General features: G+C 59.2%; 2 protein-coding genes and 1 non-coding gene across 13 annotated transcripts in view; 1 reads left to right on the top strand and 2 right to left on the bottom strand.

The window, feature by feature from the left end:
* Positions 1 to 5381, top strand: part of RAI1 (retinoic acid induced 1) — a 130027-nt gene extending 124646 nt beyond the window's left edge. For 4 of the 7 annotated variants that reach the window (XM_009432662.5, XM_009432664.5, XM_009432665.5 and 1 more), the window contains 2 exons: positions 3321 to 3370; positions 4671 to 5381. In XM_009432662.5, the coding sequence (XP_009430937.1) occupies positions 3321 to 3370; positions 4671 to 4811 (191 nt within the window). In that variant the 3' untranslated portion in view covers positions 4812 to 5381. Of the gene's footprint in view, positions 1 to 3320; positions 3371 to 3906 lie in introns of all 7 variants that reach the window. The other 3 variants (XM_001159372.8, XM_063799693.1, XM_063799692.1) reach the window with 2 other exon arrangements.
* Positions 5382 to 6001: 620 nt separating this feature from the next.
* The window catches only part of SREBF1 (sterol regulatory element binding transcription factor 1), a 25772-nt gene continuing 4819 nt past the window's right edge, over positions 6002 to 26954 (bottom strand). Inside the window, exons 2-20 of one of the 5 annotated variants that reach the window (XM_054671009.2) lie at positions 14022 to 14453; positions 13470 to 13657; positions 13252 to 13386; positions 12947 to 13168; positions 12193 to 12307; positions 11634 to 11849; positions 11481 to 11524; positions 11188 to 11389; positions 10890 to 11068; positions 10389 to 10650; positions 10139 to 10305; positions 9686 to 9854; positions 9079 to 9187; positions 8693 to 8802; positions 8473 to 8605; positions 8103 to 8268; positions 7427 to 7627; positions 7226 to 7337; positions 6002 to 6776 (exon numbers count right to left, since the gene is read on the bottom strand). In XM_054671009.2, the coding sequence (XP_054526984.1) occupies positions 6547 to 6776; positions 7226 to 7337; positions 7427 to 7627; positions 8103 to 8268; positions 8473 to 8605; positions 8693 to 8802; positions 9079 to 9187; positions 9686 to 9854; positions 10139 to 10305; positions 10389 to 10650; positions 10890 to 11068; positions 11188 to 11389; positions 11481 to 11524; positions 11634 to 11849; positions 12193 to 12307; positions 12947 to 13168; positions 13252 to 13386; positions 13470 to 13657; positions 14022 to 14453 (3392 nt within the window). In that variant the 3' untranslated portion in view covers positions 6002 to 6546. Of the gene's footprint in view, positions 6777 to 7225; positions 7338 to 7426; positions 7628 to 8102; positions 8269 to 8472; positions 8803 to 9078; positions 9188 to 9685; positions 9855 to 10138; positions 10306 to 10388; positions 10651 to 10889; positions 11069 to 11187; positions 11390 to 11480; positions 11525 to 11628; positions 11850 to 12192; positions 12308 to 12946; positions 13169 to 13251; positions 13387 to 13469; positions 13658 to 14021; positions 14454 to 17444; positions 17583 to 26954 lie in introns of those variants that run through there. The other 4 variants (XM_063799694.1, XM_016932328.4, XM_054671007.2 and 1 more) reach the window with 4 other exon arrangements.
* On the bottom strand, positions 7694 to 7788 carry MIR33B (microRNA mir-33b). The gene has a single exon (NR_035759.1). It is a non-coding gene; the product is annotated as a microRNA mir-33b (primary transcript).

Here is a 26954-nt window from a genome sequence, read left to right as displayed (position 1 = left end):
AGATAAAATCCTAGAAGGATTCCTCATATAACAGGGATCCCTGTAGCACCGTGAAGATTGAGGCAGGAAAGGGACTGGGAATGCTGCAAATGGAGACATACACCTCAGAGACTGAGTTGGCACAGAATCCATGGGACTTGATGATGAGGGAGAGGGAGGTGACAAGCCTGATGCCCAGCTTCCCCATGAAGGGGAGAAGTAGGGTGTGGACGTGCAAATGGAGTATTAGCTGCTGCTGCAGAGCTACTGGCCCTTCCAGGCCCAGCTTCATGTCTCCAGCACCAGCCCTTCATTAGTTCTCAAAAGGGTGTGAGTTGGCTGCAGGCTCTGCTGGGAGCAGGATGATCTAGGGTGGCCCCAGCTGTGCCAGCTTGTCTTTGCTCCATGCAATCTCTCATCCTCCAGCAGGCTAGCCTGGGTGCGTCCTCATGGCAACAGCAGGGCTTTGAGAGAGTGGAGGTCACAGGGCCTCTCACAGCCTAGGTCCTGGACTTTACCACGTTCTGTTAGCCAAAGCAGGTCCCAAGTCCAGCACAGAGAAGTGCAGGCCACCTGGGGTGAGCTGCAGAGCCACACCACAAAGGACCTGGGTGCGGGGAGGGGACTGGGCTGCTCTGCCAGGCCATCTACACACACGGCAGTTCCCTTTGGCCACACGGCAGTAGAGGCAGCTGTGGACACACAAAGTGTAGATAGCTGGGCTCAGGATCGAGTCTCGCCCACCATCAGCAGGCGAGGGCTCATCAGAGCCCTGGAAGGGACAAAATAGCAGGGTTGTGTTCACCATGGAACAGCTGGCTGAGGAGGAGGGTGGACCCCTGGGAAACTGAGGAACAGCTGCCAGAGAAGGCGAGGGAGAACAAGTGAGCTCGAGAGTGAAGGCGGGGAGGACGGGCGCTTGGGGTGCAGGGAGGGCCCCCAGCGTGACTCTGCCAGCCAGGCGGTGGGGGGGGCGGGGGGGTGGGAGTGAGAGGGCACTGAGGGAGTGGGCTGGTCAGGCTGATCTGATGTCTGGCCAGGGAGGAGCCCCAGGCCTCTGTGTCAGGCACTGGGACTGCAGGGCACCAGGGCTGCCCACTGGCTGCCAGCCTCTGCCCTGCACTGCGCTGTCCTGGCCTACTCATCCTGCCCCCTTCCAATTCTTGTTAAGGAACCCACTTTGGAGACAAGCAGTGACTGAAGAGCAGGCAGAGGCTGCTACACCACAGTGTCCTGTCTGAACCTTTCCCCACTCAGGCCCTGGGGCCAACCTGTCAGTGAGTGCCCAGGTTCCCCAGGTGCAGGCACCAGGTCAGGAGCCAGATCACTGAGGACTGGCCTTGCCCAGTGACGTGCCCCATGTGGGGTGGTGCTGGGGCAGTGCTGAGGGAGCCAGTTTGGAAGTGGCGACCTCCTACCCTCAACTTCCCTTGGTGGGAGTGCCCGCAGCTACCCAGGCGTGCCAGGGGCAGGCCTGGGATTTTAGCCCAGTGTCTTTGGAATATCTAGTTCAGCCCCAGAACCACATCTGGCTTGCCTGAGCCAAGGGAAGGGGAACAGCCGTGGCACATCTCTAGCTGCTGGCCCTGAATGGCAGTTTCCAGGTCCGTGGCACTCCAGCTTCTGGAGACAAGGGCAGACCGCCTCAGAGAGGCCTGCTACCGCCCAGCCCTGCCCTCAGGGCTGCAGAGCTGTCCCCGCCCTGCCTTCTGGCCACCACCCTGTCATGATGCCATTGCACAGAGCCACCTCCAGTGTGAACAGGAAGATTGTGTTGGAGAGAGCACCAGCCTCCAGCTACTTTTGGGTCTGGGGTTTGTTCAGAACAGTGGCTGGTGAGGCTTTGGGGGAGGGGAGCCCAGAAGGGGACTAGAGACTGGAGGGTCCCTGGGGGAAAAGCCAGCTTCTCCCTAGGTGGCAGTAGGCAGGGGAGTGGAGACTCCCTGAGATAGCAACACCTCCTGGGCCTAGGTGGGCATAAGCACTGGCCATGCTTGGTTGTCCTCTCTGCCCCTGCCTCCTGCACCCACTGCATGCCACACATGTGCAGGGTGGTTTATTTTTAAATTTTATTTTATTTTATTTTATTTTTTATTTTATTTTTTTTTATCTCAGACAGGTCCTGGCTGTGTTGCCCAGGCAGGGGTGCAGTGGTACAATCACAGCTCACTGCAACCTCCGCCTCCCAGGCTCAAGTGATCCTCCCGCCCCAGCCTCTCGAGTAGCTGGGACTACAGGCATGCGCCACCATGCTGGCTAATTTTTGTATTTTTGATAGAGATGAGGTTTTGCCATGTTGCCCAGGCTGGTCTTGAACTCCTGGGCTCAAGCGATTCATTCACCTCATCCTCTCAAAGTGCTGGGATTACAGACATGAGCCACTGCTGCTGCCAAGATGGTTTCTATACACTCCCATCCTCAATCTCCATGATAGGCATACAGTAGGTGGCATAATGCCCATTTTACAGATGTGGAGACTGAGGCTCAGAGAAGTAGCAGATGCTCAAATCCAGGCTTGCAACACCACTACCAGTCCATCCACAGGGGTTCATGACATGCTCACTGGAAGTTAGTGAGCTCTTCCAGGGGCTGGGCATACATCCAGGGAAGAAGACAGAGCTGGTGCCCTCTGGGAGCTTGCCTGCCAGTGGGGAAGAAACAAGGAGCAAGGCCGGGTGCGGTGGCTCACGCCTGTAATCCCAGCACTTTGGGAGGCCCGGGCGGGTGGATCACTTGAGGTCAGGAGTTTGAGACCAGCCTGGTCAACATGGTGAAACCCCGTCTCTACTAAAAATAGAAAAATTAGCCGGGCGTGGTGGCGCATGCCTGTAATCCCAGCTACTCGGGAGGCTGAGGCAGGAGAATCGCTTGAACCTGGGAGGCAGAGGTTGCAGTGAGACGAGATCGCGCCACTGCACTCCAGCCTGGGTGAAAGTGAAACTCCATCTCAAAAAGAAAAAGAAACAAGGAGCAAGACAAGATCACACAGGCCAGTCTCTTAGGAGGCAGTGACAAGTGTGGCTGGCAGAGTAAGGCGGGAGGGAGGGAGAGACTGAGGGACTGCCTCAAGTGAGGAGGGGCGGCACGTGGAACTCAGGGGGAAAAGCTCTCCGCGGAGGAGGTGAGGTGAGTCAATACTGCCAGGCCAGGGGCCGCACCCGCGCCGTGGAGTGGAGTGGAGTGTGGAGGGTTTTGTGCAGGATCTGATTAACTCTTTGAAAAGAGCCCCTGCAGTCTGGAGCCTCGCGGGCAGTGCGGCTCCCCTCCTGGCTGCAGACAAAACCCCACAGCTGTGGGGCCCCCACCCTGTCCTAACCACCGAAACTTCTCTTTGGTCACAGGTTGCATATTCATCGAAGAGAACTTTTCTTTGAAATGTCCCAAACATAAGGTAGGGGACCACAGTGTTTTGTAGGGCGAGGGGTGTCAAGCGGGAGAGGAGCCCCACCTCGCACCTCCTTCACAGTCCCCTGGGCCCCCTTGGCTGCGCAGCCCGGCAGGGCCCAGCCCTAGGGGAGGGAGCTCTCCCCGCCCACCCCCAGGAGCCCCCGCCGCCGTCCAGCTCAGGTCCCTGTCCACTTGCGCGCCGCCGCCGCCGCCGCCGAAAACCCGCAGGCGTCGGGGCATGGGCAGCCAGGGGCTGGAGGGCGTCCCTGGGACGGCCTCCCTGCAGCTCCCCAAGATAGGTGACAGAGTGGGGCAGGCGGGGGCGCGGGACGGTGGCACGGAGCTGAAGGCGAAGGTGAAGGTGAAGGTGGACGGGGTGGGGCCAGAAGGGGTGGTGCCGACGGCCTCGGGCGGAGACCCTAGCCGCGCTCTGGGGTCGCCTGGGTCTGGGGCTTAGGGGGCGGGCCCACACTGGGGGCGGGGCCTATGGACTGTGAAGTCCGAGGTCGTCGGTAACTGGCGGGCGGGCGTCTTTTGCAGAGGCTGCCGTAGTAATCCACCCCAACGGCCGGAGGAGCCGCCGGAGCCCGCCTGCCCGCCCGCCGCCGAAGGAGAGGAGCCGCCTGCGCAGCCCCCGGGCCTTTGAGCTGCTCCCAGCGCTGGTCCAGAGCCGATCCTTGATCCGGGTCCCGGATCGTGGATCCGGCCGCCTAGGGCTCAGACTTGCGGCCCCGGGTTGGGAGGAAAACCCGTTCCGGAGCCGCCTGCTCCCGGAACCGGACGGCACAGGGCGTTCTTGCCCACCCCAGGGGCCAGGCTTGCGGAGGGGGAGCCCGCGGAGCGGCCAGACTCCCCGGGGCGCTCAGCCTCCGGCGAGGGTGGGAGACGGCTTTGTCCTGGGGACACTTTCCCTCTGGAATCTCAAGACGACGTGGCACACATTCCACGTGGGTGCTGCCGCCACCCCAGTCGGTCGTGGCGTGCAGCTGGGAGCCCTGGGCTTGGGGGTGGGGGTCGAAACAGTACTGGAAGAGGCGGAGGGCGGCTCCTAGCTCCGTGGACTAGGCGGGGGAGAAAGGAAGCCTTTCTGAGAGCGGGCTAGGCCGGCACTGGAGAGGCCGGAGCCTTTGGAACAAACCGTGCGGAACGCGTCCAGGGGCCTTCCCGCCCAGCCTTTGCCAGATCTCTCGTGCGGTTCGGGCAAAGCCGGGGTAGACCTGGGCTATGCTCAGTTAGGGGTTGCGGGATCCCCGAGTGTGGGCGGGACTGGGACACCCTTTGGCCTCTGTTTGTCCCCTTTCCAGTCCTCCACCCCACCCCTGGAGCCCAGCCTGGGAGCGCAAAACCCAAGAAGCGGCCAGAACGCACCTCCGGCGGACGCGCGACCGTTGAGCACCACCAGGGACCGCCGCGCCTACTCTGCACGGGAGCAGGGACAGCGCTAGATTTCGTGTACAAAACCTGTGTACCCCTCTATATATATGTTACATAGAATGTATATATGTTGGGAACATGCTCGCTTCTCCCGTGTGTCGCCGCCGTGCGTCGTGCGCCCGCAACAGAGCCCCAACCGGGCCTTTGCCGGGTAAGGGGCTACCGCGACGCCACTTGTCCACGCAGCCACCACCGGCCCGGGCCAGTCCCTGCCAGTCCGTCCGCCTGTCCGTCCGTGTCCTCAGCTCTGTCCACGCTTCGATAGGCCTGACGCAGCCCCCAGCCCAGGGCCGCCCTAGCAACTTCCTGTACATATGACTGTAAAATGGTAAACGTGTGTATTATATCTGGCCTCGTTATATAGTGTATATATATGTATACATATACATATATATAATATATATGAAGACTGTAAATGTTAAGACGACTAGTGTTCTTATTAGTATATTGCTTCACACTGAAGATTGTGTGTATCGAGCTGTTTCTAAAAGATGTTTATTTTCCTTAAGAGTAAAAAACAGTCATTGCATTCAGAAAAAAAAAAAAAAAGTCAATAAAGATACAACGATTGTTTTGGAAAATCTGCAGCCCGTGGATTCCGACCAGATTCAGCTGGGAGCCGGGCCAGGCTTTAGGTTGGGGAATGGGAATGAAGGGAGGGGCTCGGGGGGGCATGAATGGAGTCAGGGAGTCGGCCTTTCACAGAACAGGAAACCTCCCCCGCCCCTGTGCCCCCTCTCCAGTGTGGCGGCAGGTCGGGAGGGAGGAGGCTTCTTTGCTGTGAGATGACCAGGGGCCGGGATGGGGGAGGTGAGACGTGCCAGACTTCTTGCAGGGAGACCCAAGCTGTAGCTCCTGTCACACAACAGGTCCTGGAAGTCAGTCCATCCTCCCGTGCCACCCAGGGACCTGATGGGGACAGAGCTGGGAGGTGAGAAGGGACAACTGACCCCATGGAGGCCCTAAAGGTTGACACAGCCCAACCATGTGCCCTGGGAGCAGGGGGAACAGGTAGGCTGGAGGCCATACAGCCAGCCCTCCCCACTCCTCCCACTAACAAACATCGGGAAGAGCTAAGTAAGTTAAAAGTTGTGTACCTTGTGGCCGGAGGGGGAGGGGAAGCCTTTGCCTAGGTGCTGGGGGAGGGCCCAAGCACTCTCACTAGTCAGCACATCCATCAGCTGAAGACACAAAACCCAGATTATAAATAATTTCATTTTTAATTCTCTGTACAAAACTTCTCAATCTATGAAAATAAAGTTTGCAAAAGGCAAAGTAGCACAGGAGCCTCAGGTCAGGAGGCTAAGCACGCTGACCTACACTATGTACACGTCTCTCTCCCACGACGGAGAGAGAGGCCTCTGGGGCAGAGCCCTGCTTGCAGTCCGGGAAAGCCAAGTTGGCTTCCGTCAGCACAGGGAAATGTACCCCTCTCTTCCCTGTAAACAGGAGGAAAAAAGCCACTAAGGTGCCTGCAGAGCAAGGAGGGGGCCCCCCCAAAACGGCTCGGCCCCTGCAGTGCCCCGATCGGCCACCAGAGGTCAGCACCATCATGGCCGCCGGTCTTAGGGTCAAGATCGCGCCCCTCGGGCCTTCCACCGCGAAGGCACACAGCAGCCGCAGGTCGAACTGTGGAGGCCAGGGTCTCCTGCACTGCCTTCGGCCTTCAAAGCTTCGACGCAGGACAGAAGCTGCACGGGACCAAAGTGGCTAGAGACAGGGGTGCTGAGGCCGGGGACACGGGGTCTAGCTGGAAGTGACAGTGGTCCCACCGCCCAGGCGCATGAGCATCTGCTGACAGTCGTGCAGCAGCCGGCGATCGCCAAGCTTCTCGAGTGTGCGCGCCGCCTCAGCCAGCATGCCCACGCGCTGCCCGGGCGCCGACAGGAAGCCGGGGGGCAGGTAGCAGGAGGCCAGCAGCAAGGCCTCCGCGTGCTCCCGCCGCGTGGGCCGCGGCTCCAGCTCCGCCACCGCGCCTGCGCACACGAGGATGTGTCAGGGATGGGTCTCAAGCTGGCCACGCCCCCGCGGGAGCCCTGCCCACACACAAGCCACAGCACCAGCCGCCTGTACCTGGCACACAGGTACCTGGCGGGGGCCTGGCGGGTCCCCCTCTCCCCACCCTAGTCTCACCCCCACTGATTTCTTGTGAAAGGAATTGTCATCAGGTAACCATCAAGAAGATGCTTGGTCTTTTTTTTTTTGAGACAGTGACTCTCCCTGTCACTCAGGCTCACTGCGGCCTCCAACTCCTGGGCTCAAGCTATCCTCCCAACTGAGCCTCCCAAAGTGCTAGGTGTGAGCCACTGCGCCAGGCCTGTCTGTCCCGTCTGACACACACACAGCCTCCCTTGGTATCACATCCCATGTGCGCCCTTCCCTGCTGAGCAGACAGCACATCCCTGGTCAGCAGCTGCCCCCTCACCTCCTTTGCCACCGGGGCCTGCCCGCCGCCTCAGACTGCGGTCGAGGAGCTGGTGTGTCCGTGTGGGGCTGGCCCCCGCCATCAGCCGGGCCGTGGCCTCATGTAGGAACACCTGGGGGCCAGGAGAGTGGAGGCTCAGGACTCTCCATCTCCACCACTGCCTGACTCCCCGTCTTGAGGACAGGGCCATCGGGCACTCACCCTCCGCATGGCGGGCCGGAAGCTCTGTGCCAGCCGCCTCAGGCTGCTCAGGTCCCGTTGGAAGCCACGCAGCTCAAGGGCGGAAGCCTGGGGCCTGCTGCTGGTGCCCTGGGCTGCTGGGGCCGGGGCCGGGGGCTGCTGCTGCCGCCACAGGCTGGTGCGCACCACAAGAAGCAGGTCACACAGGAACAGCTGCACGGCCTGGGGGTGGCAGGCAGGGCAGGGGTCACCAGGGCTCCAGCTCTGGGAGGGGCAGGATGGGGGCCCGTGGTGCCAGGGGCCGGCTCCGGGCTGCACTGCCGAGGCACTGCACCCGCCTCACACACGTGCAATGCAACAGCAATGCACCGCGGGGCCGCCCGCCTCTCTCGGCCCCCACACCCGCCACCGGCCCGGGAGCAGCTGTCCAGCCCTCCTGATGCAGGGCCTCCAAAGGGATCCTACCACACCATCCACCCCCCTCCTCCCAGGGATGGGGAAACTGAGGCCAGATAGGGGCAACCCCTCTCCTCTGGACAGAAGCCTTAGCCAAAAAGCAGGGTCTGCTGGACCCCCTATCCTGTGCTGCTTGGGCTAACCCCATGGTCTTCTGCAGCCCCTGGGGGCTGGGGAGAGGAACCAGGGAATGGAAAGCTGAATCCCCTAGCCCTGCTAGGCCCCTGACCCCACCCCTCACCTTGTCAATGGAGCTGCTGGCTGGTGTGGTAGCCAGGCTGTCCTGCAGGTACCCACTGGCCTTCTCACAGATGGTCAGGCTGGCTGGACCAGACTCTGCCTTGGCACAGCCCAGCAGGGCCCGGGCAGCCTTGAAGGAGTGCAGAGCTGCCCTGGGCAGGGGTCTCCTGTTGGGACCAGGGCAGAAGAGTGCCAGTCAGACCAGTCCACAAGCCCTGGCTGAGTGCCCCCCACTGCCCTGGCTCGAGTTCCCTGAGGAAAAAAGGTGGTGACTCCTCCTGCACAGAACAAAGGCTGAGTGAGGCACAGTGCCCAGGGGATGAGGAAGGCTGAGCCCGGGACCAGGCAGGAGGAACCTGCCGTGCACTCACTCAGACTCCTGCAGCACCCGGGGCAGGTGCTCCACCAGCGGGCACAGCCGCTCAGCCGCCTCCTCATCCCGCCGCAGCCAGTGGATCACCACAGCTGTCAGAGAGGCCCACCACTTGGCCACCGGGTCTACACCTGCAGAAGAGGGAGGGTCCCCTGAACCCTCAGTCACGCTGCACGGGGGAGCTGAGAAGGGAGCCAGGACAGGGGCCGGGGACTCACCGGTGGTGGTGGCCATGCTGGAACTGATGGAGAAGCTGCAGGCAGGAGCCCCCGCAGCATCAGAACAGCTGTTCAGCAGCTGCAGGTACCCGAGGGCATCCGAGAATTCCCTGTGGGAGGAGAGAGCTGGCTGTCGGAACAGATGGCAGGGGTCCTAGGAGGGTGCTCCCCACCTGCCCTCCAGAGTACAGCCTGGCCCCTGGCTCTGCAAAGTGCCACTGTCTCCTCCCACAGGCTGGTGGGGAGAGGAAACTCAGAGAGGAATGAAGCGTGCATGGCACGCACGGTAGCCCAGCTCTGGGCTCTCTCCACAGGGTTGAGGCCAGAGCTATTCTCAGAATCCCGCCGGAGGGGCCTTGCCTGGAGGAGGGCACAACGACACTTACTTGTCCCCATCAGCTGACCCAGGGCTGGGGTTGGGCTGGGTCACACAGTTCAGTGCTCGCTCTAAGAGATGTTCCCGGAATAGCTGAGTCACCTGGGCCAGGGGGTCCACTGTGGAGAGGAGGAGGTGAGTGGAGTGGGGAGCAGGGCCCCACCCTCCTCTCCAAGCTAAGTGCTTTTTCCTGGGAAGTGCCGGCATGCCCCTGGGTGCAGCCCCTGCCAAGGACAGGGGAAAGCGGGTGGACATAACTACCACCAGCACCAGCCTTGGCCAGGACAACACTGAGGCCTGCCCTACACTGCTTCCAAAGGAAAACCGACTTGAGAAGGTGCCATTGTTGGCTCCGCTTCCTTACGCCACAGCGGCGCTGCCTGGGGTCACTTCTCCAATTAGCCACCTGCCCATCAATCCCCGCATGTGCTTCTGAAAGCCCCAATGGGAACAAGAGGCACCCAGGCCTTTCCCTTCCTGCAGCCCCCACAGCAACAACCCATGGCAGGGAGAAGGACTGGGGTGGCCAGAGACAGCCAGAGATTCAGGCGACAAGGGACAGCACAGGAATGAGGATGAGGGACAGGAGAGGGGACAGGGAAGGGGTAAGAGAGCACCTGGGTTCCCGGCCAAGCTGTACAGGCTCTCCCATGGGGTACTGAGCACGGACCAGTCCCCATCCACGAAGAAACGGTGGCCCACGGGGTGGCAGAGCCACTGCATGGCAGGAGGCACTGAGCCACTCTGTGCCAGGCAGGCCTGGCGGGCACTGCTCAGGAAGAAGCGCTGTAGGGGAGGGAACTGGGCTGTCATAGTGGACACAGCCTGGGGCCAGACCCCGGGCCGAGTCCCAGCTTGGCCTGGAGCCCCCCTGGTAACCACTGCCACATCCCGTGTAGCTCTTACCCAGGGAGCCTCTGGAGAGAGCTGCAGGGATAAGCCCTCAGCCCCCCAACCCCCCCACCCCCGCCACCCCACACCCCTGCCACCCCCCACCACCCCCCAGCCCCACCCCCCCACCCCCAATCCCCCCACCCTCCCCACTCCCGCCATCCCCCCAACCCACTCACTGTCAGAAAATGCAAGGCCCGTGGGAGACTGGTCTTCACTCTCAATGCAGCCGCCACATAGATCTCGGCCAGCGTCGCCACAGACACGGCATCCCCTGCACACTCTGCCAGGTTCAGGGCACTCAGCGCCAGGTTGGTGGCAGTAAGGTGCCCACCTGTGTGCTTCCCTGGAAGGCAAGCAGGCATGAGGCTGTGGGTGGAGCACAGGCAGCAGGGAGCACCTCAGAGCCCGCCCCACGCTCAGTCCTACCCATGGTGTGCAGCTGGTGCAGCTTATGGTAGACCAGGGCTGCGTCTCGGGCGCTGGCGCGAGCATCCACTCGCAGAGCACAGTCCTGCTGCAGGCCCCCTGCCCGGCCTGCCAGCCAGCGGCCCACCCAGAGACGCTGCAGCAGGTGACGGATGAGGTTCCAGAGGAGGCTACAAGCCAGGTCCAGGTGGGAGGTGGGCAGGGGCCGGCCCAGTGCCCGCAGGGCCAGCCACAGCTGCTGGGCAGCCTGGGCAAAGTCTCCCTGTGGATGAGGGTTTTCCAGGTGAGAAAAGTGAGGTCAGAGCAGCTGCCCCAAAGCTCAGAAGAGCCGTCCACAGCAGGCTCTGGAGGGGTGGTGGGGGTCTGCGGATGCGTGGCTAGGCACAGGGAGGACGGGACAGATTCATGGTGTGCACAGGGAGCAGGAACAAGGGTTGACACCCAGCACCTTCCCAGCCTGGGGTCCCTGCCCTGCCCACTCTGCCGGGGCCAGCCCCTTACCCGGGCCAGGTCCAGGTCAGCCTGCTTGCGATGCCTCCAGAAGTACACGGCGGGGCCTGAGTGGGGCCGTGTGACTGGCTCACCGTAGACAAAGAGAAGCACCAAGGAGACGAGCACCAGCAGCCCATTGAGCAGCCAGACCACTGGGGGCAGCAGCCACTGGGCCCAGCCAGGGCCATCTATGGACAGAGGGAAAGCTGGGGACACAGCTCCCAGGAAATCCAGAGCCCCAAGTTCACAAGCCTGGGGGCTCACCCCGAGTGTCCCTCCCAAAGATGCCCAGGCTGGCCGGTCCCACCTCTGCTCTCGGTGCCCAGCACGTTGCGCCCAGGGCTATGGTAGATGCTGGTGGTATCTGAGGGGCTGGGAAGCCCCCGGGCCCCCAGCAAGGAGGCCAAGGGGTTGCAGGACAGGCAGAGGAAGACGAGCGTGCACAGGGCCAGGCGGGAGCGGTCCAGCATGCCCCGGCTGTGCAGAGACGGCCGCTGCTCTGGCTTTGCCTGGTGGGGTTGGGCAGGGTGGTGAGGGCAGAATCAGAGGGACCCCAGAGAGCATGGGGCTGGGAAGGGGGGGGGTCAGGATTCTGCCCACCTTACTGTGGGACCCCACATGGCTCCAGGCCTCAGTTATTCTGTCTATGAAATGGGAGGTAGGATCTGTTAGGGTCTTCCTGGCCCTGTCATGAGGCTCAGAGGATATGGCTGGGAGTGGGGAAGGGGGCACCGTGGCAGGGCCCAACCTTGCTGTCCTCAAAGACTGGGCTGTCAGGCTCCGAGTCACTGCCACTGCCACCGCTGCCACTGCCCCTGCTGCCAAGGGACAAGGGGCTGCTCTGGAAAGGTGAGCCAGCATCCGAGGGGGGTGGGGTCAGTGTGTCCTCCACCTCAGTCTTCACGCCCTCCATGAGCACGTCTGTGTTCCCTCCACTGCCACAGGCCGACACCAGATCCTTTAGAGATTCTGTGGGCCGAAAGGAACAGAGCCAGGAGTAAAGGCTGGATATGTGACCCCAAATCAGAGCTTAGGCCCTTGGAGGCCTAGGGACTACTGTAGCTCCTAAAGCTAGCCCAGGACGCTTTGATGGGGCTGGGTTAGGGCCAAAGGGAGGCACCAGGTCTCTTTCAGGACCAGAGGTAACCAAGGGACTAGAGCTGAATGCAGGGCTACAGCCAAGGGTGAGGTGGGCGGGGCAGAGGGTGGGCCAGAACCAAGGGTGGGGTGGGGCTAGGGATGGGGTGGGGCCGGGAGGTGGAGCAGGGCTAGAGAAGAGGCCAGACTGGAGCTCAATAAAGCCAGGACTCACTGCTTTTGTGGACAGCAGTGCGCAGACTTAGGTTCTCCTGCTTGAGTTTCTGGTTGCTGTGTTGCAGAAAGCGAATGTAGTCGATGGCCTTGCGCAAGACAGCAGATTTATTCAGCTGCACAGTGTGGGAGGGAGGGGGAGCGCACAGGTGGCCCATCAGGTCAGGGGTTGTGGGGTTGGGGAGCCCTAGCAAGGGGGTGTGGAGCTGCTTTGCAACATTACTGCCTCAGGACCTTTGCACTTGTTCCTTCTACCTGAACCGTTCCTCGCCTAGTAGCACCCACCTCCCAGGCCGGGCATAGGGTTAGAATGTAAGATGCAGACAGCAGGGTCTGGCTAGCTGCTGCTGTGCCTGCTGCCGTCTCAGGGAGGCCTTCCCTGGCTACCACCAGGGGACCCTCACCATCCCTCTTCCTGCTTTCTCTGCAACGAGCCAAACGTGGTGGTCTCGAGCACTTATTCATCCTGCCTACTGTCCATCTCCCCCACCAGAAGGTCGGCTCTTCTTTGAGGGACAATTTTTGTCTGTCTTGTTCATTGCTGCATCCCCAATGCCTAGCACAGCCCCACCTTTATTGAAGAGGCCTGCAAACCAGTTTAACTAAATAAACGAGGCTGGCCAGGCCTGGGGAGGCTGAATTCCAATTCCCTGCTTGTCCAGGCTCAGTCTCACTCCCTCTCTTCCTTCCAGTTGCCCCTGATCTGTTCCTTCCTAGGGACACCCCGGTCTGTGCCCCTGCAGGCCTCTCCACACCTTTGCCTCAGTGCCCACCACCAGATCCTTGAGCTCAATGATTTTGTCATTGATGGAGGAGCGGTAGCGCTTCTCAATGGCGTTGTGGGCTGTGCGCTTCTCTCCACGGCTCTGGGCAGAGGCCGGGGCCTTGCTGCCAGCTGCGAGCCGGTTGATAGGCAGCTTCTCCGCATCTACGACCAGTGGGACTGTTGCCAAGATGGTTCCGCCACTCACCAGGGTCTGCAGGGCCAGGCACATGTTACCAGGTGGGCATGTGTGTGTGTGCAGACCCCACTCCCTTATGCCCTGCCCACGTCACCCACCGGCAAAGGCCCTGTCTGCACAGTGGTGCCGGAGACCAGGGGACTGAGACCTGCCGCCTTCACAGTGGCTCCGTCTGTCTTCATGGCTGTCAGAAGCAGCGAGTCTGCCTTGATGAAGTGGGGCTGCAGCAGGACCTGAGGGTGGGAGAGGCTTGGCTGTAAGCTGTGTGTCTGGGCTGGGGCTGCCCCCTCCCCAACCCCTGGCCAGACCCCCTCACCGGGACCTGCTGGATCTGCGAGGTCACAGTGGTCGTTACAGGGGCTGCCGTGGGGGCAGCTGTGACTGTCAGTAGCTGCTGGGGGACCACACTCTGGACCTGGGTGTGCAAGGAGATGGGCGGGACCCCTGGCGGGGAAGCCAGTGGCAGGCCAGGCAGCGGCTGCTGAGTGCTCCCGGGAGGGCTTCCTGCAGAAATAAAGCATGGGGCTGCAGACACAGACCTCCCTCTCCCACTTTCAACCTGCTCTTCAGGTCTCTATCACCGTCTGGCCTTGGATGAGTCATTGCCCCATGTGGCTTCCTATGGACAGTCCCTGCCTGGGCTCTGATGCAAATGCACTGGCTTCAAGCCAGGCCTCCAGTGCGAGGTTGCGCCTACCCCAGCAACAAGCACACCAGGACTGCTAGTAACAGGGCATCTCAAGCAGCCGAGTGGAGCCCCAGTTTCTAAAGCCTGCACAGACCTCTACTCACATCACAGCAGAAGCTTCTTCCTGTGCTCCTGGAAGCCCCACCCCGGGTGTCCCCTCCCGCCACACATCCCCCTTACCTGTAGAGAAGCCTCCCGGAGGGCTGGGGTAGCCTAACACAGGGGTGGAGCTGAACTGCGGTGGGGCTGGGGCTGGGAAGCTCTGTGGCAGGAGGGCCCCTGGCAGGGGCTGTGGGGTGGGGGTCTGCAGGATGCTCAGTGGCACTGACTCTTCCTTGATACCAGGCCCAGGGGAGAAAGTGGGCACGGACGGGTACATCTTCAATGGAGTGGGTGCAGGCTGGGGAGGGGACAGGGGTGAGGGCGCTGCCTGTGGCCCGCTCAGGAAGGCTTCAAGAGAGGAGCTCAATGTGGCAGGAGGTGGAGACAAGCTGCCTGGGGAGCTGGTATCGGGGCTGGCAGGGTCTGTGCCCCCTGCCCCACTCCCAGCATAGGGTGGGTCAAACAGGCCAGGGAAGTCACTGTCTTGGTTGTTGATAAGCTGAAGCATGTCTGTGAAAAGGAGAAGAGGATGCATGAGTGAGGCAGAGACTGACCCCCAAACAGGGCATCACACACATCCAAACACAACCTTATTTGCACAACCCTTGTTGGCACACAGCTGTATGTGTGGGCAATGCCACCAGGACAGAAAGCCACCCACAGGAGCTGGTGTTCCCGCACATACAGCCATTTTGCAAGCACCTGTGCTGTCTAAAGCAATGCCTGCTGCTGCGAGTGCATCACAATACCTGGACAAGGTGGGCACCACAAGGCTCACAATCTTGCCCCACAGCTCGGCTGGGGCTGAGCCCAGGGTCGGGCCCAAGACTGCAGACTTCAGAGCCTGAGCTCTTCCCACCATCCGGTATTTGCCCAAACATCTAGAAACATCCTTAGTCCACAGCAAACAGCAGGCTCACATTCATTCACTCATTCAATGAGCATGTGCTGAGTGCCCACACTATGCCAGGCACTGTTCCTGGCTGTGAATAAGAAAAATCCCTGCCTAGAACTAAGCAACTTTCTGGGGAGCTGGGAATGTCCTGTATCTTGATGTGGATGGTGGTAAACTTTTACTCCTGTCTTCATGGGGCATGCATTCTACAAGACATCCACCTCTGAGTCCACACACATACACACACAGACACACAGACACACACACACAGACACACACACACACACACATACACACTGCACCGTGGACTCAGACCAGCTTCCAAGCATTTGCCCATGAGGTGACCAACCCTTCCAGACAGCTCTCCTGCCCTCTCCACAGTCCATCACCCCCAACCCCACACAGAACAAAAGGAATCCAGAGGCCCAGGTGCAGCCTTCCCTGGCTCCACTTGGGGCCTGTTTCTCAATGTGTGAAACAGGGGGCACGCCTCCATCCACAGATCCAGCAGCTCCAGTCTTTGGGATGGAGATGGGGATGGGGAGGGAGGAGCAGTCTAGGGCAGAGGGGGTCTTCGTATAGGAGCGATGGGCCCCACACCCCACCATTGGCCACTCCTGGTCTCATCCTAAAACGCCCCCCCAGCAGGATCCTCTGGGCACTGAATTTGACAAAGCAACTTAGAAACTGCTGAGGAGTGGGTGATTTTCCCCTCCCCTCAGTTTACAGGGGGAAGAGGGGTGCAGAGAGAGGCAGGATTGCCTTGAGGCCCTGAAGAAGTGGTGGGATCCTCTGTGACCAAGGACCAACTGTGCAGCCTGGGCCCACTCTTCCTAGGGCAGCGCAGGATCCCCAAAGAGAATGGCAGACAGGGAAGTCCCCCAAGAGGACCCCAGATCAGAGCAGGGTCCTCATCCACACTAGAAGGACTCTAAGGGTGGGGGCCCATGTCAGAAGGGTGGGTCTGGTCCAAAAGCCAGGCCCGCTGTGGGGCTACCCACATTGATGGGGCCAGGCTAGACCCCTAATCCTCACCCACAGCTGAGAGGGTGATGTGATCATTGGCCCCATTCTACACGTGAAGAAACTGAGCTGTAGAGAGGTGACTTACTGGCCTAGGTTCTTATAGAGTCAGAGACTCAACTGAGTCCAGACCCTATTTTGACTCCAATGCCCCAACCACTGGCCACTACCCTAGACTACCTCAAAAGATTAGCTCACCTCATCTTGGAGACAAGAAAAGACACTGAGGTTCAGGGAGGACCACAAGCAGCCCAAGAGCATGCAGTGGGGTTCAAACCCAGGTCTACAAAATCCCAAATCTATTGTCTCTCTGCCTTTTCTTGCCCCACCAAGAAGCCAAGAGCCAGGCTGCCATCACCAACCCATTACTCAGTGGAACAGACCAAGGCTTAGGGCCAAGCCAGCTGCTGGCCACATGGCCAACCAGTGTGTCTCTGTGTAGAGTTCTGGGCTCAAGTCCAGGCTTTGCCTGCAGCCAAGTAGCCTCAAGACCCAGGCCTGGCCACTCAGGGCTTTGATTTCATCTCTGTAAAAGCAAGTGCTGTCTGTCCTGACTCCTTCCTCCTCATACAGACTGGGACACACTCCCACCTCAGCCCCACCTGGCCAAGGGCCTTCTCCCCCAGCTGGTGACTGGCAGCCTATCTGGCTCAGCCCAGGGCCCTCTAACCCACTCGTGATGACACCCACTGGGTCAGAATGCTCTACAGGACCCATGGGGGCCTCCAGTGCTCTCAGGATCCCCAGCCTGAGCTCCCAGCCCTGCCCACCACCAGCTTGAAGTGGAGCCTGGACCAACAGCCTCCTCTCACTGGCCCCAGTTTCCTCATCTGTACAACAGAAAAGACTAAACCCCTTTTGGTACGGCTGCCCGAGGCTTTGCTTGGCAGCATTGCCTACTGACAGGTACCCAGGCAGGGAAGCTACTGCAGGAGGGGAATTTCCTAGAGCAGTTGGCAGAACAGGATGGGGTGGCAGCCCCAGTCTTCCTGGCTTCTCAAGTAGAAACTCTCCTGGTTTGTGGACCCCCCAGGTCACAAGTCATCAAGTCATAATGGACTTTCAACTGCAGGGTTTCCCATCCCTTTACCCCAGTCCGTGTGAGCCTCTTCGATAGATGGGGGTAACTGAGGCCTGAAAGAAAAACTGACAATTTTGACAATCTAGGACTCCCACTGTCTTCCTGAAAAGTCTAAGATGCCCACAATAGGCAGGGGTGCCGAATAGGGCAGATGCTGTGGCAGAGGGACAACGGGCCCTCCTCCCTGCTTCCTCCTGGTCCTGTCCCAAAGCGGGTGCAGAGAATGTAGAGAAGACCACCCTCTCCCTCCAAACCCTCTTAGGTCGGGATGCTGCTTTTGGGTCTCTAAGCAAACCCTTCCCCCTTGAGTTGCAGGGGGCACTAATTTGGTTGGAGGTAGCCCTCCACTTCCCCAGCGAGCTGGTAACTGTCACACCTTCTCCCTCGGGAAGGGGCTCTTTCCTGCTCAAGTTGCGTAGCCCGCATGCCCGCCCACCCCAGGAGAACCTGCAGGAGACGGAGGCATTGTATAAAGGGCTGGTGGGGAGGCCTCCAAAAATACCTTCGAAAGTGCAATCCATGGCTCCGTGATCTGCGCCTGCCCTTGGGGCGTCCAGGCGGTTGGCCCTACCCCTCCCCGCGCCGACTTCACCTGTCAAGGCGCGGCGGATTTTTGAAGCCGTTGAGCGCTGCGGTGCGCCCGCCCCGCCCCGCCCCGCCCCCAGCCCCGCCCTGCCCCAGCCCCGCCCCGCCTGCAGGTCCCGCCCCGCCCCGCCCTTCGGGGCTGCGGGCCGGGCATGGGGTGAGCGCGTGCGGCCAATCAGCGGCCGCGCTGCCGCCTCGCTAGGGCCCGGCCCCGGCCCCCGCCCCACCTCCCCACGGCGGCGGGGGCTCGAGTTTCACCCCGCGGCGCTGAATGGGGTTGGGGTTACTAGCGGACGTCCGCCTTTAACCCGCTCGGTGCCAGCGTCTGCCGGGGTTACTGGCGGTCACTGGCCCTCAGCTCCCGCCCCCTTCGTTAAAGGGTCAAAGCAGAGAAGTCCTGGCCCAACACACCAGAACTCTGTGTTCGAAATCACTGGTTCGCTGGCACCCTGAGCGAGCCTTAACCGCTCCAACCCTCCGTTTACTCCTCCAGAAAACAGGACAGTCATTATCTCCGTGGCGTCGAATGGTAGAAGGGAGATAATATGGGTGCAGCACTTAGTACGCAAGAAGCGTTTAATTAAGGCCAAGGGCTGCCGAGTGGTAGCTGCGGTGGGTGCAGAGACCTCCCCCTTCTAGGGCAGCCCCAGGAAGGGGCCACCCCTCACCACAGCGGGGCTGATGGTCTGGGATGAGGCCACTCCTGAAAACAGGTCACTTCCGGGAAACTGAGGCCTGGAAATAAGGGTTTCCTGACTGCCAGCACCGATGTCCCTCTGCCGGATGGGTGAAGTCTGCCCCTCCCCCTCAAGGCCTCACAACCCAGCAGTCACCAAGTGAATCCCGACCCACTATTCATTGTAGGGCCCTGGGAAGCCAGGAAGGTCTGCAGTCCCTAGGACAGAAGATGGGTAAGGAAGGGGTGACAGGCTCTAGGGTTCTTTTGAGGAGGTGCCTGGGCCTGTCTTCCCTCTTTTGTCAAAGGTAAAAGTTACACACACACACACACACACACACACACACACACACGTGATCAGAGCCTGGCCAGATGATTTTGCAGCCAAGTAGACCACCAGCAAAGCCTGCCTCTGCCCCAAACTGCAGGCCAGCGCCTCTGCCTGGTCCCCACCCCAGTTGGCTGCAACCTGGGAGGGTGCCTGAACCCTGGGCAGATCCAGCGACTCAGCAGTCCATTGGGGGCTGGGGTCCCTGCAGCCTCAACCTTGCTCTCTTTTCAGGACCCTAAGCAAGAAAACCCAGCCATGTCTCTCTCGCAACCTGTCCTCGCCACCGCCGTCCAGCCCAGGCCCTTATTTCCCAGCTTTGGGAGGTTCAAGGACAACAGACGGCCTCTCTAGCATGGCCCAACCCTCCCCTCAGCCCGCGGGTGTTCCCTCACCCCCAAAACAAAACACAGCACTGCTCTTGGCAAAGGCTCTGACATGAGTGACTTAAGACAGGGAAGCGTCCTTGACCCAAAAGCACACTGAGAGCTGAACTCCAGGCATGAGTTCCCCATGGCCTCCCAGCCTGGTTCTTTCATTACTTTGCTCCCCAGTTTCTGAGCCTAGAATGTGGTGAGACCAACAAGCAGATACTAGCCTGAGACAGCAGGGCCAGGGCCACTGCGAACAGTCAAGCCTGTCCCCTCCCCTTACCCATCTTGGCTTTACCACATATTCCTGCCTCTTATTGTGTCTTTATTTGTCTCATGTTCCTGCTCTAACCCCCTCCCATCCCACTGAGGAAGCGCGATGGGAGAGGGCGGTTGCTGTCTGAGCCCCGGGGGCAGCAGAGTCATTAAAGACTCTGATGGGGGTGGGGCGGGGGGGGCCTTCCAAGAGGAGGGGGTGTGACCTGGGAACAGAGGGCTGGCCCTTGGGCAGAGGGCACAGACTAAGCTAAGATGCCCCGAGGAAGGGGGAAGGGCCTGGGTGCCACTGGCCATGGCCAGCCTCTGAAACTCAAGGCCTGGCCAAACCCTGGCTCACTCTCCCCTGGGGCTGATCTACTGGCCAATTTCTTTTTTTTTTTTTTTTTTTTGAGACAGAGTCTGGCTCTGTCACCCAGGCTGGAGTGCAGTGACGCGATCTCAGCTCACTGCAACCTCCACCTCCCGGGTTCAAGTGACTCTCCTGCCTCAGCCTCCTGAGTAGCTGGGATTACAGGTGTGCGCCACCACACCTGTAATGAAATGTAATTTTTGTATTTTTAGTAGAGACGGGGTTTCACCATGTTGGCCAGGCTGGTCTCGAACTCCTGACCTCAGGTGATCCTCCCACCTCGGCCTCCCAATGTGTTGCGATTACAGGCATGAGCCACCGTGCCAATTTCTGTGGAAGCTGGTCACCAGGTTAAGACTGAAAAAGGAAACTCTAGAGCCAGCCCTGCAGCCTCCCTCAGAGACACACCCAAGTGGGCTATCTGGGGCTACATGCCAGGCCCTGCTCTTCCTTCAGCCCCTCCCTTGCTGTGTGATGGGGACAGTCCACTCCCCACCCTCTGAGCTCCCACACCTACGATCTCCAGAGGTGGGAATTCTGGGAAAGCAAGTGTGTAAAACATCCATCACTCAACAGTCTCAACAAAGGTTAGTTCTCTCTACAGCAATTAGAATGGTTTAGAACTGGAAAGTCAGGTAGTGGGTTGCCTGATACTTGCAGTATTCACGTTGGAGCTCCATTACCATTCGACTGAGTCTTTTTTTTTAAGGGGAGTTAACGGGGCCAGTCTAGAGTAAGGCAGCTGAGGCACCTTGGGTGCACAATTTAAGGAAGAGCCTCTCTTGCCTCCCCTAGTCCCTGTCCTGGAAGCTGGGAGAGCTGGTCTCTAGGGGCTCACTGTGGCACCCAAATTGTGGCCCACCCATGGGTGAACCGGGCTTCCCTACGAACACTGAGAAGGCCCTTGTGGTTCCCACACACACTCTGAACACAGGAAGGAAGAGGAGGCATAGACTCTGGGCCATGGTGGCCCCACCTGCTCCCTCGTTCACCTTCCCCAGGCTTGTGAAGCCCTGCCACCCCTCCCCAAGCCTGGGTTCCTCCTCTTCCCTCTTCTTCTTCCTCTCCTGCCCTGATTCTATCAGGACCCAACAGGAAACCTGAACCCCCACCTGGCATCCCTCCCCAGTTCTACCTTCAAACCTCTCTCTGAAGGCAGATGCGGGCGCCCTTTAATGACTCTGGCCGATGTATTCTGTGAGGCCATGAGGGAAATCCTGGGCAGGCCTCATGGCATGCGCTTGTAGGGCCCAACGCTGACCAGCACAGAAGCCTACAACCCAAACAAGGCCTTGAACCCCAAACAACCTCCTGGAAGAGGGAGCTCTTCACCTGCCCCCACAGCCTTGTCCACAGAACCCAGATCCATCTCTGACAATATCTACTGTGTGCCAATCCCATGCCAGGCACTGGGGCCACTATAGATGAGGTGGTCAGGGCAGCCCATCTTAGGAGGTGACATCTGAAAGGAGGACTGAATGATATGAGGGAGTGGGCCGGAAGGGAGGGCAGAAGAAACAGTGTGTGCAAAGGCCCTGCAGTGGGCGTGGGCAGGATAGGAGGAGCAGAGGCAGTGAGGGGGTGGAGGCCAGGACGGCCACCAAGGAGCTGGGATTCCAACTCAGTTTGGTCTGTCATCTGAGCCAAGGACCCCAATTCTCCAGGGAATGGGTGGGAAAGGGATTTGCAAATTGATCCCTGCACTGCAGACCACAAAGCTGCACCAACTGTGAAGAAGGGTCAGCCACAGGGGAGGATGCGGCACAGGTGCTCATGGGATTCCAGAGCACACCCTCTCGGCCTGCTAATGGAGGCAGCAGGGTGAGGATGGGTGCCCACCATCCCTCCAGGGAGCTGGGCTGCACCCCACCTGCTGTTCTGCTCCCACCAGGCACTTCCTTGATCCTCCTAACTGGAGTCGGCGGTTCTCGTGTTCTCAGCTGGTCGTGTATCCAGCAGTGGCACAGGCTGCCCTTTGTGCACTCATGGCTGCCCCGGGGGCACAAGCGTGTGCCGGCTCTTCCCGGAATGGGACGCGCCCATGGCTGGAGCCCCAGGTGCACCTGGGCGCAGGTCCTCTTGAGGAAACTAAGGCTCAGACGGAGGCCTCGTGCCCAAAGTCCCACAGCTGCCATATGAAGAATCTGGTACACAAACCCCATTCTGCGGCCCCAGAGCCTGCCCTTCAGCCCCAGCCTGCGGGGGACAGCAGTGAGCCCCAACTCCGGCCTGCCTCTGCCCTGACCAGCTATCCTCATTTGTCGCAGTTCAGTGAGTGTGTGCAGAGTGCAAGGACAGAGAGGACAACACGAAGCTCTTTAAGGCTCAGCTCCGGCACTGCCTCCTCCTGGAGGCTTCCTAACCACCACCCCCCCAGACCTATCCACCTGCCCTGCCAAATTAGACGCTGGGCCTCAGCTGGGGGCCCCTCCTGTCAGGGCCTGAACCAGCTGTGACCCCAGCCTCACCCAGCACAGGGCTGACCACAGCAGGGACCCCAGTCAGAGGCCACGCAGACTCCAGCCATGGCTTCCTCCACCCTCGTCTGCCTCCACCCCCATCTCCTAACTGGTGTCTCCCTGGGCCTCCCTTTCCCTGCCTGCTTTCTGAACACCACAAGCTATTGAAGGCCAGGCTGTTCCCTCCACCAGGAATGCCCTTTCCACCTGGTGAATTCCTATTCCTCCATCAAAACTTGCTCTGATGCCACCTCCCATTCTTCCCTTGTCTGTGCCCCTCCACACGCCAGCTCCCAACATACTGACCGTCTGACCCTATAAACCTCAGAGCCACGCTTCCTCCTCCCCACTAGGCTCTTCCCGGAGCTACAGGTGTGCGGAATTACCCTCAGCAGCACCTGCGAGATGGCAATTACATGTGATGCTGGTCGGCACCAATTCAGACACCTTGTCCAAGAGGTGGCCCGGGGCACATACTTACCACTGGCAGCTGAAAACAACCCACGGGCCTGATGCAGTGGCAATTCTGGGAGTAGCCCCTGCTGCTGGGCACCTGTTTTCAGTCAAAATGGCAGTGCTAAGGTTAGGCGCAGGGGCTCACACCTGTAATAACAGCACTTTGGGAGGCAAAGGCAGGCAGATCACTTGAGCCCAGGAGTTCGAGACCAGCCTGGGCAATGTAGCAAGGCCCCATCTCTACAAAAAGTTTTAAAAATAGCTGGGCATGGTGGCATGAGCCTGTAGTCTCCATTACTCTGGAGGCTGAGGTGGGAGGATCCCTTGAACCCGGGAGTTCAACATTGCAGCGAGCTGTGATTGTGCCATGGTATTCCAGCCTGGGTGACAGAGCAAGACCCCGTCTCTAAAAACAAACTGGCTCACGCCTGTAATCCCAACACTTTGGGAGGCTGAGGCAGGCAGATCACGAGGTCAGGAGATCGAAACCATCCTGGCTAACATGGTGAAATCCAGCCTCTACTAAAAATACAAAAATTAGCTGGGCGTGGTGGTATGTGCCTATAGTCCCAGCTGCTTGGGAGGCTGACGCAGGAGAATCATTTGAACCCAGGAGGCGGAGGTTGCAGTGAGCCAAGATCGTACCACTGCACTCCAGCCTGGTGACAGAACGAGACTCCATCTTAAAAAAAAAAAAAAAATATATATATATATATATATATGTATACACACACACACACTCACACATACACACACACACACACACACATATATATATATTTCTCCTTCTTGAGTTGTTTCTCTGCAGCTTGTTTTAAAGCTCATATGAAGGCAGCAAGATGTTTTCGAGCTGCCAGGCTCCAGTCTGGAAAAGATAAAGCCCTTTACAACCTTCCCTACAACGTATTCCCTTTCCTTCTAGCATCACCGGCACTGGGTGATGGTCATTGTCTTTTATGTACTTTTGGTGGCTTTGCTTATTCCCAAGGCTGTGACCAGAACTTTGAAGGTGCTTTCACTCACATTTCCAAGGCTGCCTTGATGTGTTTTGCACAGAAACCGCCATCTGTGGCCAGATGGCCACTCTGCCCGTCCTCCCCCAGCCAGAAACACTGCTTCCTCAGCAGGTTCTTTTTGTTTGTTTGTTTTGAGATGGGGCCTCACTATGTTGCCCAGGCTGGAGTGTAGTGGTATGATCATGGCTCACTGCAGCCTCAACCTCCTGGGCTCAAGCAATCCTCCAGCTTTAGCCTCAGCCTGCTGAGTAGCTGGGACGACAAGCACGCTCCACCATGCCAAGCTAATTTTTTTAGTTTGGGTCTCACAATGTTGCCCAGGCTGGTCTTGAACTCCCAGACTCAAGCGATCCCCCTGCCTCAGCCTCCCAAAGTGCTGGGATTACAGGCGTGAGCCACTGTGCCCAGCATCAATTATCTTCCATGGAAGCCAAGGATAGGGTGCTTGTTCCCCATGGCGGGGGGCGCTCCCCACTGGCCTAGTCAGCCCCGTCCTGTCTCTCACCAACTCCGGACCACCACATGGTAGATGCTCAGAACTTGGAACCATAGCCTGGTACATCCTAGAAACTTCCAGCACAGGCTCCTTGGGTAATTGCTGCTAACATTTGTTGAGCTAAACCTATCGGGTGCCAGGTACTGGTTAGGTGCTCTAAATGGTGATTTGTTTGTTTTCTCTAAAACAAACAGGGCCTTGCTATGTTGCCCAGGCTGGTCTTGAACTCCTGGTCTCAAGCAATCCTCCAACCTCAGCCTCTAAAGTCAATAAGATTATAGGCGTGAGCCACTGCATCTGGCTAAATGGTGATAATAATAACACTAACTGGCATTGGTTCAGGGCCTACTATGTGCCATGCACTGCTTAAGCCTTCACTCATCAGATCCCCACAATTCCAAGAAGCTGCTTTAGTACTGTTCCCTTTACATTGTTAAGAACCTGAAGGTTCTTGGACTTGTCCAAGGTCATACAGTAGGGCTGCTTGTTAAGACCCCTGATCCCAGCCTTCTAGCTGCAGGGAGCACAGGGACCCCAGAGCCTGGCAGGGGCAGCATGCAGAGGCAAGGCCTGCTGGGAGACAGGTGCAGGGACGGGGAGTCAGTTAGGAAAGGAGCTCAAACAGGGTTCGGGGTAGGCCACAAATTCCCCCTAGGGGGATGGACCCCCAGCCCCGTCCCACCTCCCACAAGCCCCAACCCAGCAGGGGACCCACACCTGGAGCCAGTCTCAATGGCTCCCTGACCTCTCACCCCTGAGCCAGTTAAGGCTTTCCCCACCTCACCCCCGACACACACAGCCGCCCCTGTGGAGCACATGGTGCAGGCTGTCACACACTGTCAGTGCCCAGGGTCAAAAGGCATGTCCACATGGCCCGTGGCTGCTAGGAGACAAGGTCAGAGGCACTTCCTCTGGCCGGCCTGGGCTCCACCTGTCAGCAGGCAAAGTCCAGATCCCAGGCCTCTGCTGGCAGTGACTCCTGCCCGGAGCTGACCGGGTCACTCAGGATGTTTGTGTCCAGCTAGGTGAATGTTGGGCAGAAGGTAACTCCCAGCCACCTGCCCACTGCCTCCTTGGACCCACTCCCAGCACCCTCCTCTCCATCCCCCAAACCCTGTCCCTTCAGATGCATTAGGGCTGAACCCCTGGGGGCTCAAAGGCAGCAAATCATACAGCCTCCATCTCCCGCTTTTCAAGGGAGGCCCCCACAGTTCAGAGAGGGCAAGATACTTTCCCTAGGAGCAACAGCAATGCGTGGTCGCACTGGGAGGACTTTCTGCTGCCCTGGGGTTAGATAGGCTGGATGCAGAGGCAGAAAAGGGCATGGGAAGGGGAACATGTCTGATAGGCGAGACCCCCTCAGGCTCCACCCCTGAGGGGCTGTCAACACGGGGATGAGGGAGAAGGGGCACCATACTAGAGCAGGCTCTGCCTGAGGTGGGGGTTCTGGATAAATGGGCAATATCACACGAGGGGCATGTTTGGCAATCCTTGCATGTCTTGAATGCCACGCTGAGGCAAGGGAACTTCTTTTTTTTTTTTTTTTTGAGATGGAGTCTTGCTCTGTTGCCCAGGCTGGAGTGCAGTGGTGCGATCTCAGCTCACTGCAAGCTCCACCTCCCAGGTTCACGCCATTCTCCTGCCTCAGCCTCCCGAGTAGCTGGGACTACAGGCGCCCATCACCACGCCCGGCTAATTTTTTGTATTTTTGGTAGAGACGGGGTTTCACTATGTTAGCCAGGATGGTCTCCATCTCCTGACCTCATGATCCGCCCGCCTCGGCCTCCCAAAAGTGCTGGGATTACAGGCATGAGCCACCGCGCCCGGCCGAGACAAGGGAACTTTATCTTGGAGCACTAGGGAGCCATGAATGGTTGGAGACCAGGGGAGTTCTGTGCTGTAAGCTGGGGCAGTAACTAGTCTAGAGCTGTGTTTTCTAAGGAGTGCCAGTGCTTGGTGGGACTAGGGAGAGAACTGGGGCATGAGATATCCTGGGGAGAGGTATGGGGTGGCAGAGCGGGCCCCCATTGTGCCCTACCAGGGCTGGCCTGGACCCAGCAAACAGCCAGACACATGACTAGAAGCAAGGCCCTGTTGTGGCTGGGCTGGGCATGCTGGGAGGGACATCAGGGCGGGAGAACTCTGAGAACGCACTGCTCAGGGCAAGGTGACACCCAGAAGGGCTTTCTGGGAAGCAGCCTCTGACGGGGCTTGGCAGACATCTGGGGTCCAACAGACAAAGAGCAGACATGACGGGGTCCAGGCAGAGGAAAGAGACCCCGAGGCCCTGTTCCAGGCTCTTGGCCAGAACTCTGTTTCCGTCTGCCTCTTCTGCACTCATAAGCTTGTGCAAAATCGGATAAATTAATCCTCAGCAGGGAGGTGAAGACTGCCACGGGCTTAACAATAATCCCCAACACAGGTACAGGGCCATCTCCTGATCCATCCTCCCCCGACAGCCGCAAGGTACTCTGAGGCCCAGAAGGAGACAGGCTCACCTGAGGTCTTGGTGCAGACGCAAGACTCAAACCCAGGGACACTATAGCCAGGGCAGTGCCTTCACCCACAGATGCAAGGACTCATGGAGGCAGCTCCATCCCCAAATCCATTCACATGACAAGAGTTTGGCTGTGGCAGGCAGCAGGACCGGATGGGGCCCAAGGCCCTTGGCTGGCTCACCAGGGCTGGTTCCCAGTCTAATGACTCAAACACTGCTCTGGACTGGGATGGGGAGGTAGCCACATAGCCTCTGACCCCTCTGTGACCCACTTCCGGGCCCCCAGAGTAGCCCCTGTGGAGGAGCCTCCCTCAACCCCTCATCCCCATTCTTAGGAGCCCAGTGCTTAAGAGCTTAAGAGCTAGGCTCTGGAGCCCACAGCCTGGGTTTGAATTCTGGCTCTGCCATCATCTGGCTGTGTGATCTCAGGCAAATCACTTAACCTCTCTGGTCCTCAAGGCCATCATCTTCATCATATGTCTACCTACTTGGGGTTGTCA

Source organism: Pan troglodytes, chromosome 19 (genome assembly GCF_028858775.2).
Source record: "Pan troglodytes isolate AG18354 chromosome 19, NHGRI_mPanTro3-v2.0_pri, whole genome shotgun sequence".
NCBI lineage: Eukaryota > Metazoa > Chordata > Mammalia > Primates > Hominidae > Pan > Pan troglodytes.
This window is presented reverse-complemented; position numbering and strand designations above follow the sequence as displayed.